Source organism: Pimephales promelas, chromosome 9, assembly GCF_988280905.1.
Source record: "Pimephales promelas chromosome 9, fPimPro1.hap1.1, whole genome shotgun sequence".
Classification (NCBI taxonomy): Eukaryota; Metazoa; Chordata; class Actinopteri; order Cypriniformes; family Leuciscidae; genus Pimephales; species Pimephales promelas.
This window is the reverse complement of record NC_142777.1, coordinates 16,877,098-16,893,084: the sequence shown is the minus strand read 5'-3', so window position 1 is coordinate 16,893,084 and position 15,987 is coordinate 16,877,098. Positions and strand designations below refer to the sequence as shown.

Genomic DNA, 15,987 nt, shown 5'->3' with positions numbered 1-15,987 from the left:
GACTTGATTGCATTATTAGTCCTTTTTTAAATTATTTTTAAATTGATGGTTTACTCCATGACAGTGGAGCTCGCAATGATAATGGACCGACTGTACGGTGGGGTGTGTTATGCTGGCATTGACACTGACCCTGAGCTGAAGTATCCTAAAGGAGCTGGACGGGTGGCCTTCTCCAATCAACAGAGCTACATTGCTGCTATCAGCGCTCGCTTTGTGCAACTGCAACACGGAGAGATCGATAAACGGGTGAGTGGGGGATGGAGCTTTAGATAATGTATATGTAAAGTGATACAGTCAAGCTCGTTCTTTAGCTCTTCCATATATCAAATGTCAGTGCCATGTAGGGCAGGGCTCTTCACCTGCAGGCCGGCAGTCATTTTTTTTTTTTTTGTAGAGAGCGCAAAATGGTTGACATTTAAAGGGATACTCCACCGTTTTTCATATTAAACTGTTATTCCCTTAACTAAGACGAGTTGATGCATACCTCTCTCGTCTCAGTGCGTGCATCACTTAACTAGCCCAGTTCATTCAATAAGGGTCAAGCAGAGAAGTGACCAAACACCTCCACGTTTCCCCTATTTAAATACAGTTACTTGTGCAGTGTAACTCAACCTAGTACGGTAAAACAAAATAAGACGTTGCGCTTTTCTAAGTGTGTAAATTGGTTCACTAAATTCTATGGTGGAACACCACAGCAAGTGTTTGGGAGCACTTCGACTCGGCGCATATTTATCTATGGATTCGACGCAGTAATATCATCACTCTGGAGAGTGAGAGGGGAGAGGACTTTTCACTAGTGATGATATTACTGCGCCGAGTCAAAGTGCTTCAGAAGTGTACAGACTTTATAAAGTATCTACTTATTAAACGGTCTGTACACTTATAAAAACAGTTCACTTCGTGTATACAGACGGGAGCCATCTTAGAAAATAGACGATCCCCAAACGCCGTTCAGAAGTTCGTTGAACTTCATACAGTTCAGCTCACTCAGCACGACGTTCGTGGTTTGACTTATCGAGACTATTTTTTAAGATGGCTCCTGTCTGTATACACGAAGTAAACTGTCTTAAAAGGGATACTCCACTTTTTTTGGAAATTGGCTCATTTTACAACTTCCCCAGAGTTAAACTGTTGTTTTACCTTTTTTTAATCCATTCAGCCGATCTCCGGTTCTGGCGGTACCACTTTTAGCATAGCTTAGCATACATTATTGAAGTGGACAAGACCATTAGCATTTCTCCCAAAAAAATTACCAGTGTTTCGATATTTTTCCTATTTAAAGCTTGACTCTTCTGTAGTTACATCTGCACTAAGACCGACGGAAAATGTAAAGTTGTGATTTTCTAGGCTGATATGACTAGGAACTATACTCTCATTCCTGCGTAATAAACAGGAAACTGCGTAATGTTATTACGCAGCGCCTGAAAATAGTGCCCAGCTTCCAACGTGACCGGGACTAAGTTTGTGTAGTCATCGCGCCTGCTGCACTCATGGTACGGCAGTGAAGTTTCCTGATTATTACGCAGGAATGAGAGTATAGTTCCTAGTCATATCAGCCTAGAAAATCGCAACTTTACATTTTCCGTGTGTCTTAGTCTTAGTGCAGCAATTCCCAAACTGTGGTCTGCGGACCACTAGTGGTCCGTGAGGGTACTGCAGGTGGTCCGTGAAAAGGCAAAATAAAATCTAAAATATTTTAACAAGAAATTCCCATTAAAAAAAAGTAAAAAGAATATGTAGGCCTATATTTATATAAAATGTAAATTAAATTGTCAAGCTATTGTGTGATTACTAAAATAGGCTAGTGGCGCTCGGCCTTGACGTTCAAGCTCCTTGTCGTCAGAACCACAACACCGGATCGGTGGATAGCAACAGGTTAGGTGAGCATTTATTTAGTTGTTTGTTTTTAATGTATGTCTATATTAGACAGACGATACAAAGAGGAAGGGAAAGATGTGGAGGGTGACAAAGGAGGATATTACGTTCATATCGGGCTGGCAAATAGACTCCAATGGCTTTTATTGACAACTTTATTTTTAACCTGGAATAACGTTAGGCCTACTGTGTTTTCTTTAAATGTGTAATGTTATAGGGCAGAAGCAAATATGTTTTCATTATCAAAGCACATGCATAGGATGTTTTTTTATAGGCAGTTTAGGCCTTTTATAAAACGAAATGTTTATAAATGGAATGAATAAGGCCTGTTATTATTTTAATTTCCAGTTAACGTTAGTTTCTTGATCTCGTGTTTCTGAAATGTTTTGCGGATGTGCTGTTAAGTGGACAAACTCAAGCCTACTTTTTGAGGACTTGTAGAACTCTGAAGATTAACGTTAATAATCCCCTAAAACTTACTGTATACTTATTACTGTATAGATTTGATACTCCATTGCTATGGAAATAAGCCTGTTGTTCAAATGAACCTAAATATAATATGTAATATCATAATATGTGTATTATGAGGTGGTCCGTGAAAATTCTTGATTACAAATAGTGGTCCACACACGCACAAAGTTTGAAAACCCCTGTCTTAGTGCACGATGTAACTACAGAAGAGTCAAGTTTTAAATGAAAAAAGTTCAAGTTTTAAAGGAAAAATATTGAAACACTTTGGTAATATTTTTGGGAGAAATGCTAATGGTCTTGTCCACTTCAATGATGTATGCTAAGCTATGCTAAAAGTGGTACCGCCAGAACCGGAGATCGGCTGAATGGATTCAAAAAAGGTAAAACTCAGCAGTTTAACTCTGGGGGAGTTGTAAAATGAGCATATTTCCAAAAAAAAAAGTGGAGTATCCCTTTAAAGTATCTACTTATTAAAAGGTCTGTACACTTACAAAGTTCTCAATGCTTCAGTTTGCATGTAGGGACCCTCATTATGTTACTGTGGGGCTATTTTGAGCCTTGTTAGTGGTATAAACTAGCGATTTTTAAACTAGCCCCCAGAACTAGCGGTATACGCTAAACAGTTTTTAAGAGAGAAAACTCTTTACATTTAATAATGGTGCAAACACCAGTAAGTCAGTAATTTGACAAGCGCAAACCTTAGTAAATCACCTTGCATGATTTATTTAAATACTGTCCTCGCATAAATTTTGAGCCTGAAAAGGAAATATGCAATAAGTATAACTGTGCCCATGCCTTTTCAGAGCAAATTTTTCACTGCGTGTCTTTAGTAAATTCTGACAGTATTTTTTTTTTTTTAAGCCAAAAGAGGGTTTGCGCTGGCGCAAGCTGTTGGTAAATCTGGCCCTTAGTTCTTTAGCCAGTCAAATGACTGTTTATTTTTTAAATAAACACATTTAAGCTTCGTAATGAAAATAAGCCTCTAAAAGAAAATGGAGATCTGATCTACTGCATACTACAATAATGTCGGGCTCTTTGCCTTGTTTGTTTAAATGGCTTATTATCCTAATTCTTTTGTTCTTCATGGTCAAGGCCAGCCTGCCATGACATGTGCTGAGCTAAAAGTGTCTACCTTTCCCAGGTGGAAGTGAAGCCATATGTACTGGATGACCAGCTGTGTGATGAGTGTCAGGGCACGCGTTGTGGAGGCAAGTTTGCTCCGTTCTTCTGCGCTAATGTCACTTGTCTTCAGTACTACTGTGAATACTGCTGGGCAGCCATTCACTCGCGTGCCGGACGGGAGTTTCACAAGCCTCTAGTGAAGGAGGGAGGAGACCGGCCTCGCCACATCTCCTTCCGCTGGAACTGATCTGGGAGGCCAAGGCTGTGCTATTCGTATACATGCACTTTTCATTTTGCTAAGTCCTTTTTATTTCGAGTTCTTTTTTAAGTCTAAAATTGTATTTATTCTTAAGTTTTTAATTATTATTATTTTTTTTTTGCAGAAGAGAATGCTAAAAGAAAATGGTGTAATCCTGATTTTTTTTTTTGTTGAAAAGCTACATTGGTGCGCATGAAGACTTGAATGCATTAGATTTAAAAAAGAAATATATATATATATCTATATATATAGTTGTTTAGCCTGACTTGAATTACTCTTCTATCTTTATTCTCTTGGAGCGTCATCTTCTGTTTGTAATGGGTCACATTTTCGCTTGAATCTGTTGAAGGCTAAACACACAGAGGCTAACAATGTAAGGGTTCAAGCCTCATTTATATGACTAATGATTTAATGTTGAGGTTTGCTATTTCACTGACTAATCTTAACAGGTTGCATGGCAAATGTGGAATCATAGTTACTCCTTTCAAATGCACAGTAACAACTAACAAGAGGCCGCAACCTATTCTGAAATGGATTATATGGACTGGTTCTCATGTGTAAGGCAAATCTTTGTGATTTAGCCAAAAAAGAAAAAAAAAGAAAAAGATGTTGTAGTTATTAAAATCCTTTAGAGTAACCCATTCTGTAAAGATTACTATTAAACTACATCCACGTTACCTATTACTTAATCAAATCAAGCATAAGGCTAAAGGGCAACAACTAAGAACAGCAGAGATGCGATGATAATTCAGTTTGTTGTGCTTGATGCACAGGTTTTTGGTCAGGCAAACCAAAGATGAGCCTTAGAGATGTCCTACTGTCTATGATACAATGACTAGAAAGCTTAAAATGCATAATTGGTTTAATGGATTTAAGAAAATAATGAATTACTCACTTAAGTGTTTATGATTCTTGTAATGGTTATGGCAGTAACTTAGGCTCATTTGTCAGGGATTTTGTGCTAAAAGCTAACTCAATGTTGTAGTATTTGCTAATGAGGAATTACCATGTTTTGCATTGATAGTGTTTTACTGCATGGGTTTTGCCATGGGTTAATTGGTGTTCAAACTGAGCATTGCAGTAGCTGAGCACATTTCAAAGAATTTGAAAAAACAAATATTATTTTTTACATGGTCTGCTGATTTTTGTACTGTGTTTTATAGCTGATTATTTTGTCATGGACGTAAAACCATTATGCACTACTTTTCTAAATATTGTTTTTCAAGTCACTTTTTTCCACAAATGGAAAGTCCTTTTGTGATAACTTTTTTTTTTTTTTCACTTGTTGAATATAGATTTTGTACTTTTTGTTACTATGAGATCTGGTTATGATGCAGGAAAAGAAAAAAGCTAATATAATTTTGTTTAGGTTATAAAATCCCTAGATTGTCACACACACACACACATATATAAATATATATTTAGGTGACTGTATTGTTCAAACTAATATCTAATATTTGCAAAATGCAAACAGTGTTCTTTTCTATCTTAATGGACAAAGTAAATATTGAATCTAGCATGACACAAATTCCTTAAAATGTGTGGTACATGTATAAATATATACCTATCTAGTACCTGCCCTCTATCGGTTATGAGAATGATGATACCGCCCTCATTATTGGCTGTAAAAAAGAAAATAATTAACCATGTAAATTAGAGAAATATTAGGATGCAATGTGTATCACAATGATGAATGTTCCATATTGAAATATCAATGTTTACTGTTATGTATAATTCTGAGAGGCAGCAAGGTTAATTTATTCATTAGGTATGCATGAGCTAAATTTAAGAAGTTAAGGTTTAATTATTTTCTTTTTCTTTAATAGTGGGTTTTTTTTTTCAACCTTTTCCCGGGGGAAACCACTCTGAGTTATGTACCTAAACAAACCGTGCATACTCCGTTTTTACTTGTTGACAAAATGAAGCATACAAGAGGGTGATTTAGTCATAAATTGATTCAGGGCTTACTTGAATACACTTTCAGAATATTGACAGTGAAATCTGTGCAATACGTTTTCCCAGAGACCTTTACCTTGTATTTCTAATATAACTACTTATGTGCGAATCCACCACTTTCAACATGCATCACCTCACAAACTCTCCTTCAGCTGTTATAACCTTTATTATTCTCTGATTTATACAGTAAAAAAAAAAAAAATACCACTGAAATTATAGGTGTTTTTACTTTTACGTATTCACATATTTTCCTACTTGAGTTCATGCTACTGTGACAATGTAAATACTAAGTGAATAATGTTTCAACCATTTACTGATATATTTTTAATTGGAATGTAATAATTGTCATTTTGATTATAGTTTTTGATCAGTACACTTATTAGATTTTCTAGTTTTAATAATCACTATATTGTGCTTCATGCCTACAGAAGGATAAGAAAAAAATATCAGAAAATTGTCTATGTAACTGCTTATTTAAATTTACATAGTTTATAACTGTATGGGAAGGTGTATTTATCAATAGATTTTTATAAGAGGAACAATTTTTTTGCTATGTCATTTAAAAGTTTTAATTTTTATATTTTACATCCACATGGAGTTATGTAAAGAAAAAAAGTATCATTTAGACATACATGTGCTTTGGTAGTTGAGTCTTGATTATTTGCGGTTAAATATTTATAACAGAATGCTTAAAGTATTTGTAATGTGAAATGTTGAATGAATAAACTTGATTGCAGGAAATGCCGACTGTCTTGTCTTAACCATGCATGAAAGTTATCAATGAAACCTTTGGAAGTTGCCTCTGTAATTCAGGTTGTGTTTAATTTAAGTCAACCAACTGTACATCAAATCAAAGTGTTAGTTATTTTAACAGAGAGGAAATGCAGAAAGCTTCTGGCACACTACTGACTCCGAATGGGGTCAAACAAATCTATTTTTAGCTTGTCTGATACAGCGCGTGTTGCCTAAAAGACAGTATTATGATTACAAGGAGCATGTCAGCGTGAGAACTTTTATGGAGTTATTAAGATTTATTACTGTTTTTACAACATCTTGAAGGTGTATTAATGGAGCTGGTGAGAGCTAGGGCATGCCTCATCATCATGATTAATGCTCAGAAGAACATCTAAACTGTATGGACTATTCTCATTAATTAGATTTCATGCTGCAATTCATATTATTATATGCAAATCATCTACTAGTGTACATTATTTTTTTAGGTCTGAACACGGTACACACACACACACACAGTCTGATTCAGAGGCCGCCCACACATGATCACTGCAGCAGAAGCCCACAAACAGCGCCATCTGGCGGGTCTTCAATCAATACCACACAACAAGTAGACTGTTTATAAATGGAAATCCACTATGGTATTGATTATAATATGGATTTATATACTTGTTTAGGCATCCATTCATCTCAGACAATTTCTAACTTTACGTAGCTATTATATATTACTTACTTACTTTTTTTTTCTAAGGCAGGCAATACTGGAACAGTCATCTGAAGCATTTACTGTGCATCTCAAGGCCAACAGTGGTGAGTGTAATGGAAAACATTTTGTCATAATTTATTCGTCCGCATGTTGTCATAGGCGCCATATTTTATTTGAAAGCGCGGCTTAATATTTTAAATCGATTCGATCATGCACAAGTTTGGTTGGTCCTCAAAACACAAAATAAGCTATTTTAATTGAATTGTATTAAAATGACTAAGGAATACGGGCTTGGAACACAAAACAAGATGTGATTTTTATTTTATTATTATTATTATTATTTATTTTTTTAATGAACTCTTCTGTAACTGTTCCTTTAAGAGCACATTGTGCTGCTTTACACAGCGCTTGTGATTGAGCCTCCCTCCATTTCAAACCTGAAGTGACTGTTGATGAACTCGAGTTTCACATTACGCTCGGTTATTTATTAGTTCGTAAAGTGTGGTTTCGTCGTTAACAATGGCAACTTACTGTAAATTACTCTACACACCGAGCTTCAGCTCTCAGTCGCCACAAATTTTCAAGAAACCGGGATTTACAGGTGAAAATAGCAAACACCATAAACTGAGTAGAAATTGGAACAGGTTGACTCAAGAGACTACTCCCTCACCCTCGCTCCACTTCAAAAGTCCAGAAATAACGCCATGTTTCACAAGAAAGATGAAAACAAACCAACTTTTGAGGTTTTACTCGAATATAAGGACGTATAAGAAATCTACAGTTAATCTGAGGGCACCAGAAGGCGGGAAATCACAGCGCGCTAAACGTGACCCTCGTGGAGGTGCGTGTGGACCACTCAAGCAGTCATTTATAAAACGCACAGTTTTGATATCACTCTGTAGCAGAATGAATACAGTTGCGTGTTCTCTCTTTCTCTCTCTCTCTCTCTCTCTCTCTCTCTCTCTGTGTGTGTGTGTGTGTGTGTGTGTGTGTGTGTGTGTGTGTGTGTGTGTGAAAAGGGCCCTCGTCTGATACTTTTGGATTCCCAGCAAGAGATCCTGATCCTCAAGCAGCAAATATGGTGGGTTTGGTATATTTTCATAATTTTATAGCATTTTATTTTAATATTTTTGACAATGTGGTGGTGTTGTTTTCTATGTCAGTCCCAAACAAAACAGGATGTATTGAGCACAATCAAGAAAATGTTGGAGGAGAACAGGGTCATCAGAGAGCGGTTACTCACCTTGCAGCAGAGCCGAAGCAAATGAGGTTTGCCCATTGTCTGCATTTAAAGGGATAACAATAGTTCCTAAGTTTAAAGTGCTGTCTCTCTATAGCTCTCTATAGACGTCCCAGTTCGAAGGCTCCTTCAACTGCATCTTTAGTTTCCTGTGAAATGATAGTTTAAACTATTTTATGCAGAAATTGACCATGGTGAGCCATTTTGTGAATACGATTTGTTTTCAGACAGTTTAATGTAGCAAAAGAGTCCCGTACAAACGTTACTATCGGCAGCTGTCACAAGTTGCTAAGACTAGACCGTCCCATTTAACAACGATTGGTCTTACCGTTGTGGCCTTCAAAGGATCCAGCCTCTGAATTTGGACACAGCTTATTTACTCACCCTCATGATACCCATACTGATATGATTTTTGGGAAAGAAGAATTGTTTCAAAAGAATCTTCATGAACGACAGTTCATATTGACCATGCGTGTGAAGGCCGGAAGGTCAGACCAAGTGCTGTTAAATGGGATGGTCTGAGGATTGTTCTTGTCCTCTAGCAACTTTGACTGTGATAAGTGGCAGTAATGTTTTGCTGCGTTCAAGTCCTCTTGGGAAGTTCGTACGTACGAGGTGGGAAGTCGTGTTTACGACGTGAGGTGGGTTCAAGTCAGTTTCATCGAAGCAAAATGGCGGTGTACTTTCTTTTAATGAATTACACGAAAATACAGCAAGTTAACTTGCTAATAAAAAAAACGAAGAACAAAGAATGCGCATCAGATGTGTTTTTCTTTTTATGTTTTTTATTAGCTTATGAAGCCATTGTAAACTCTATCATTAAGTATAATTTTTATATTACAATGATATCATATTTTGTGCAGAGAGTTTGCTTTATAAATGAAAAAGCCTTACAAGTCAATGAGTAAACTTTGAAATTCAATTAAAATTTATCGTCAACTACAGATGTTGCATCCATTATTCCCCCATGTTTCTCACTGACACGCCCCCCAACTCGTACAGATCGGGGCTTAAAGAAAATCCCCAGCTCCCCACTGGTATTTACGACATTGTGGTGCCGTTCAAGTGCTGTGGTGCGTAATTACGATCTATACGAGATGACTTGAACGCAGCATTTGTACTAGACTTTTTTTGAAAGTTATATTAAACTGTCTGAAAACAAAACAAGGTTCACAAACTGTCTAAATATGTGTTCACTATGTCCATTTCTGTAATAAAGTGTATCAATATAATTGCATCTTAGTAAGATATGTCAGTATTTGAACAGCTTTTAAGTTTTTTTTTTCTTTTTTTACATTTTGTATCAGATATTTGAATAAGCTTAAACCCAATACTTGTGTTTAAAAGTGTAATTTGGCAATTTCTCCAAAAAAAAAAAAATTAAAAAATCCTGTCGTCACTGGGGCACAATAAATTCTGGGGTAGGCAAGGCCACGAAGGATCCATCTGTTGTATCCTGCATTGCACAGGAAATGAAGGATGCATTTGGAAACCTTCGAAAGATGCAGCCTCTGAATTGGGACACCGCTTGAGTCTGCACTGTGACTGCATTAGGCTAAGGCTATATAAGCTTTCTTTAGTGTTAGGAAAAACTGAATTAGGTTGAGAAAGAGCTGTGTGAAGAACATTAAGGAGAATTAATAATGACATAATTTTTTACTTAAAGGGATAGTTCACCCAAAAAAAGAAAATTCGGTTAGTAATTATTCACCTTTACATTGTTCCAAGTTCCAACCCCGTAAGACTTTCGTTTTTATTACTTTTCAACTATTGGCCGACGCTGGTCATGTATGTGATGCGTGTGATGCTGGCCAATAGTGAGCCTACGAACAACACAGAAGTGCTGCACTGTTACACTACGAGGCCCACACAGAAGAAAATGAGTAGTTGAATAAAGTCGCTATTTTTGTTTGTTTTTTGCGCACAAAAAGTATTCTCGACACTTGATAAACTTAAGGTCGAGCCACTGGAGTCACTTGGACTATTTTTAACGATGTCTTTAATAACCTTCTGGGCCGGCAAGTTTCAATAACATAGGAGCCAATGGAGGAGTGCGAAAGCTCTTAGATTTAATCAAAAATATCTTCATTTGTGATGAAAGATGAACGAAGGTCTTACGTGGTTGGAAAAACATGAGGGTGAGTTTTACTGACAGAATTTTTATTTTTGGGTGAACTAACCCTTTAAGGTAAACTGTTAATGGCATTTAAAAGAGCCTGATGGTTTCTAAAATCCTTTGTATATACAAAATGAAAGTTTTAGACCTTGTTTGTGTTGTCAACATGTCAACATTCTTGAGTGTCAAGTATGATTTACAGCTGATTTTCATCTGGTTTTAATTTCAGATGGTACTACATGCAATTTTAAAGAGAAAAGAATGCTGTTCACATGGAAAAATCATTTGTTAGTGAGACTAGAGGGCAATAGGATGAGCTTTTATTTGTCCACCTTTTCATATGATTTTTCATAAATAGTTATATTGCCTAATAAGTTATAAAAGTTTTAAATCTAAATTATCAGAGCTAATATATTGAAGAAGAGGAAATGAGTATGACCTACAGATGACCACTAGATGGTGATATTTCCTAAATTAATAGCAGCTACATAAACTGCAGTGAGGCTCCCACCTCCACACTTTGAATTATAATTATATTTACTAGCTGTTGTTTGTTTTTAAATATTTATTTATAAGAGAATGACCTTCTAATGTGTTTTTGTTAACACAGTGTTCATTCATGCCAGTAATGTACATATAGGTTTGTAAATTAACCTTAAATGTCTTTGTTAATCACTAAAACATTGTTTCACTCCCCACTTGTTTGTTGCCTTGCTGTAGTGTGAATGTTTGTTAAGCCTTATAGTGACAGCATTATTGCACGTCAAGTCTTTAGTTGAAAAAAAACTTTCATAATGTTTTTACTGGGGGTTAAAGCTACAGTAGGGAGTTTTAAGAAAACATTGACTTAACCTGAAAATTTGAACAAGGACACTTAAAGGTCCCACCCCCTTGCTCTCTGCCGTGCTACAGCTCCTCCTTCCACAGCTCCTCCCACTGTGAACGCGCTGGCTAGTAAGCAGGGCCACCAATGAAGGATAAACAGTTACGGCACATTCACTAGTAGGTAGTGTTGGGTCCGTCGTGTCCGACTCGAGTCCAAGTCCTTAACAATCGAGTCCAAGTCCGAGTCCAAAGAGGGCCGAGTCGGACTTGAGTTCGAGTCCTTAACATCCGAGCCCGAGTCGAGTCCGGTTGAGTCCACAAAGATTTAAATTATTTGAAATTGACCTTTCACAAAGATCCGGCCTCTTAGTTACTGTTGCTACGTCCGACAAGCTATTCCGCTCTCACTCCACATGTACTCACACAGTGAAAAATATATTGAGGAGCAAAGAGAAAAAGGTATTTAATGCTCAAGAATGCAACATGATGCATTAAGAGCCAGGGGTACACTTTTGAGCAAGATGATGGTGATGTTTAAATTTTTATTATTTTGTTTTACTTGCTGATATCTTTTTTAGCCTCTGAAGGACAGGACTAAACTAATTAATTAATTTTTGAACAATTTACACCAATTTACATCTAGTTCCATCCTTAACGGATGTTTCCTTCTTGAACATCACTAAATATTTGCAGGGTTTTAATGATTGTGTATGAGTCCCTCACTTGTCACCAGTGTGAATAGATTGATCTCACTGTCACTGCTAATAAGGAGTCAAATATGCAGAAGATGCTGGAAAAGCAAAGAATGTGCCGGAGCTGGAGGATTTTTCCTCACAACCATTACAGTTCTCGCAGTGAATCAGACACCTGTGAGATAAAAATCAAAGGCGGATATCGCGAGATTAACGGGATTCACGCTTGTGCACGTGTTGCTAATAAACTGGATGTGATTTAAGTTCTGTTGCGTTTATATAAAAATAAATATAATGAACAAGACACCCAAAGTACTTGTTATTTAATTACATTCCGAATACTGTATGTTTATCATTAATTTTTTCTTAAATACAGACGTGTTTTATATATTGTTTTAACAAAAATGACATATAACCCATATGGCACTGTCAGAGAGTTTATTCACCCATATGTATACACATAAAACATGATATCAGTTTTAAAATCAAACATTTTAAAAGAGAACAATTCACTGTTGTTCTTTTATTTTATTTTTATTAGAATGCAAGTTACAAACATACCTACAAGTGCCACAATTCGTGAAACAAATAGGCCTATTATACAGAGACAAATAAATAAACATCAGAATAAAATTAATAATAAAAAATTATTAAATCAAAATAAGCTTAGCTTAAATAGACAGACTTACAAACACTTCATCATCTATAAAATGAGAGATATTTTCCTAATTTTCACTTGAACATTTTAGAGTAAGCCTAGTATTTGAGTTACTGACATAGCTTTCTTATTTTTAACCCGTTTAAGAGACTCACAATATATATCAGTTTCAATTTGAAAAAAAAAAAAAAAATATTTATATATAATAGAATATCGAATTTACCTTCATCACTGTTGTTTAAACCAATGAGCTTTAAGCTGTGTCGTCAGCAAGTCGTTTCCCATCATGCTTCTGATCAGCGCAGTCGGTGGAGAGCAACTGCGTGCGACTGCAGAATCCGACAGGTGCGCCTTGCGCTCGCGAGAGTTTTTTGACATACGTCGGCATGACATTAGAGCCAGGCGGTGCGCTCTCGGACACATTTCTAACCGGCATGCATCTCGCGCTGATAACCGGTGATTGATTCTGCGCAGATTTTGCTCATCTCAAACAAGCCTATAGAGCCGAGCGTCAGCCTTTTGCGTCATCGTTTCTAAAGTCCTCCGTTTTGTTCCATCTTCACTAAAACAAACTCTGGAGAGTCAAAACGCAAAACAGAGTGTACCTGCAGCGTTTCTAAACCTCTCCGTTTTAGGTCTTCGTTTTTCCCGTTTTAGTCTGGAGTCAGGCGCAAACGTAGCAAAAGGTCTCCGTTTTTAAACGGAAATGCAGTAGTATGGACAGGGCCTAAAATGTCAGAGTCTGTGTCAAGTCCGAGTACAAATTCATCTGAAGGCGTTACAAGTCCGAGTTTATTCAAAATTGGACTCAAGTCCAAGTTTGAGTACCCAAACTCTACTAGTAGGGATGGAATTTTAACAATATGCTTAACATGGGCTCTATGCACGGCGGTATTTCCAGTGAAGCATTAGGGATGCTCGATAACTTCCGCCGATCGTAGAGTCCAATGCAATACCGAGAATTTATATTCAATTTTATACTCCAGTCCATGGTTATACTAAAGAAACGTTAGTCACAAAAACAGATAAAACAGACACCCCTCGTTGTGTTTATGCTTCTTTTTAAAATTATATTAAATAAATATAACTATATATAAAATTACATCTAAACGTATGTACGTTTCATTTCAAAGACTGGAGGACAGTAAATTTTGAAGACTCTGCCATAATCCAGTTTTCCTCGGTTTTCCTCCGCTTTAATCTCCACAACCGGAAATGGACGAGCATCCTTGCGTCAAATGCGGAATTTATGCGTGCATATAGCCCATTGACTTAGGTCTGCTCATACTTTGACTACAAACTTGGTCCTCATATCATTACGTATTTGCAATACATGTAGTTTAACTTTATAATGTTGCACCATTTCTATAAGTTATAAATAGCTAGTAAGATAATATAACGGTAACTAATGTAACAGTTTATAACTATTCTAGCGAAATGTAGGCCTAATGCTAGATAAGGTTCGCTACTTTTGTAACATTGTTCAGTTGTTATGGGAAGAAAGAGGCGGAACCAACGAACGTTCAACAAGTTAATAATAAATAAATAAACAAATACAAAGTGAAAGAATAAGCCAGCAGCCCCTCATGGACGACTGTGCTGGCACACAAATCAGAACATGAAATCAGGCCTGTTACTCTCTCGATCTTCGCTGTCGTCGCTCCTCCTTTATGCTTTTACCCGTCTTTGTTTTATGAGCAGGTGCCACTCGAGAAATTAGCAGTTTAGGTTGGTTCTCCACCATTAGCACAGCTGCGGCACGCTGGCAATCTTGAGTTTGAACGACGGCACTCGCTGTGCAAGAGAGAGGTACATCAGCACATACATGAGCGTGATTGACACTGCTAAGGCATTCCTCCTGGCTCTGATTGGTTGTTTCTGACCGGGAGCGGTGTATTTCTGCAAATGACAATAGGACCATTGGGAGGAGCTTGATTTTTATTTATTTTTTTACAGATTATCTGTCTCATTCTACTGTCAGGACATAATGACATTTTTAACAAACACAATTTTCAAAAGTTACCAACAGCAGCTTTAAACACAACAAAAGTTATTTTAGACTTATAATTTAGTGAAACCAATCATCAGTAAATGTTTTACCCACAATAAAATTGCATTACATTTCCAGTGTAAAAAGAGCTCCACATCTACATCTTAACCTGCTTCTGCAGGTTGCGGGTTTGTGGAAAAAGTCATCAGAGAAGCTATTGTCGAGAACATGACCGTAGATATTTAAATTGAGATATACTAATCGAGTTGTCAAGTCAAGTCTGTATAATGGGGCAATAAACCCAAGGCTTGATTACAGACAATGATGCATATAGTTTAGGCCCCTTTCCTGGGCGCCTGTGATGATTATGTGTTTTCCTTGAGCATCAGCTAAATGGCAGTGGGTAGATCTCTAAGATTAAATGCAGGTTAAATGCAACTACTGTAAATGTTTGTTGTGGATTAGGGATAAATGATAGAACTCGGGTAAGAAAAGGAATAGTTCAGGGATGTTTAGATCTCTCACAATAACCAGCATGCATTTCACATTACTTTCTGTTTGGTTCTTAGAATTGAATTTCTCACGATGAATCAATTGAATAAATATGAATCAAACTGCCATAAAGTGTTAAATGAGAAAGCCCAGAACAATGAGCTGCGTGACATTGGGGCCTTCAACATTTGATATGGATTCCAACACTGAATTAAGCTGTAATTATTTTCACCACCAGGTTCATTTAAGTTCATGTGTTGAAACATGCAAAACAACTGGAGCCACACCTTCTCTTTAGCACTGTTTATGAGTCCTTAGCCACAAGCAGGGCTCACTTAATGTCATTTTTTGTAATGATGTGCGGATAAGCAGGGAAAACACAAATTATCTCTCGCAGGATGGGATGGTGATATTGGACCACACTGCGTCAATGTACACAATTTCCAAACGCTGTTTGACAATTACAACTGTTTTATTCAGTTTATATTTATGTCTAATTTTGCCTGGGCAGCAGATTAGTATGCTTTAGTCTCCTTTTGAATTTAGCTTCTTCAAAGGGCTCATTGAACTTCAAAACAGTACAGTTTTTCCTTTTCATCACAATAAATCTTTTGGTCTTCTTTTTTCCCCCCACTTTTAACGTTTAATGACACATTATGTCATAAATGAGCTCCAGTAGACAAATCTCTTTACTCCTCGGTCTTTACTCTCAACTTTGCGCAGGCTTGATGTGGTAGGATGCACACAAAGCAGCTCAAAGACAATAACTCGCTTTTACACCGCCACACACACCTAATACTAGATACATTTGCACATCCTTTGCCTCACAGCTTATTTCCTTTTAACGACAGCA

The 15,987-nt window shown here is 36.8% G+C and overlaps 2 protein-coding genes across 7 annotated transcripts in view; both read left to right on the top strand.

Annotated features, from left to right (window-relative positions):
• Nucleotides 1-6,424, top strand: part of cpeb4a (cytoplasmic polyadenylation element binding protein 4a) — a 65,588-nt gene extending 59,164 nt beyond the window's left edge. For all 6 annotated transcript variants that reach the window (XM_089134796.1, XM_089134799.1, XM_089134797.1 and 3 more), the window contains 2 exons: nucleotides 65-246; nucleotides 3,488-6,424. In XM_089134796.1, the coding sequence (XP_088990922.1) occupies nucleotides 65-246; nucleotides 3,488-3,715 (410 nt within the window). In that variant the 3' untranslated portion in view covers nucleotides 3,716-6,424. The remainder of the gene's footprint in view (nucleotides 1-64; nucleotides 247-3,487) is intronic.
• A 1,095-nt stretch (nucleotides 6,425-7,519) lies between these two features.
• LOC120461107 (uncharacterized) lies at nucleotides 7,520-11,175 on the top strand. Its single transcript, XM_039649233.2, has 4 exons — nucleotides 7,520-7,962; nucleotides 8,141-8,202; nucleotides 8,285-8,390; nucleotides 10,707-11,175. The coding sequence occupies exons 1-3, from the start codon at nucleotides 7,641-7,643 to the stop codon at nucleotides 8,387-8,389; spliced, it is 489 nt and encodes a 162-aa protein (XP_039505167.2). The 5' UTR covers nucleotides 7,520-7,640; the 3' UTR covers nucleotide 8,390; nucleotides 10,707-11,175.
• Nucleotides 11,176-15,987: the final 4,812 nt, after the last annotated feature.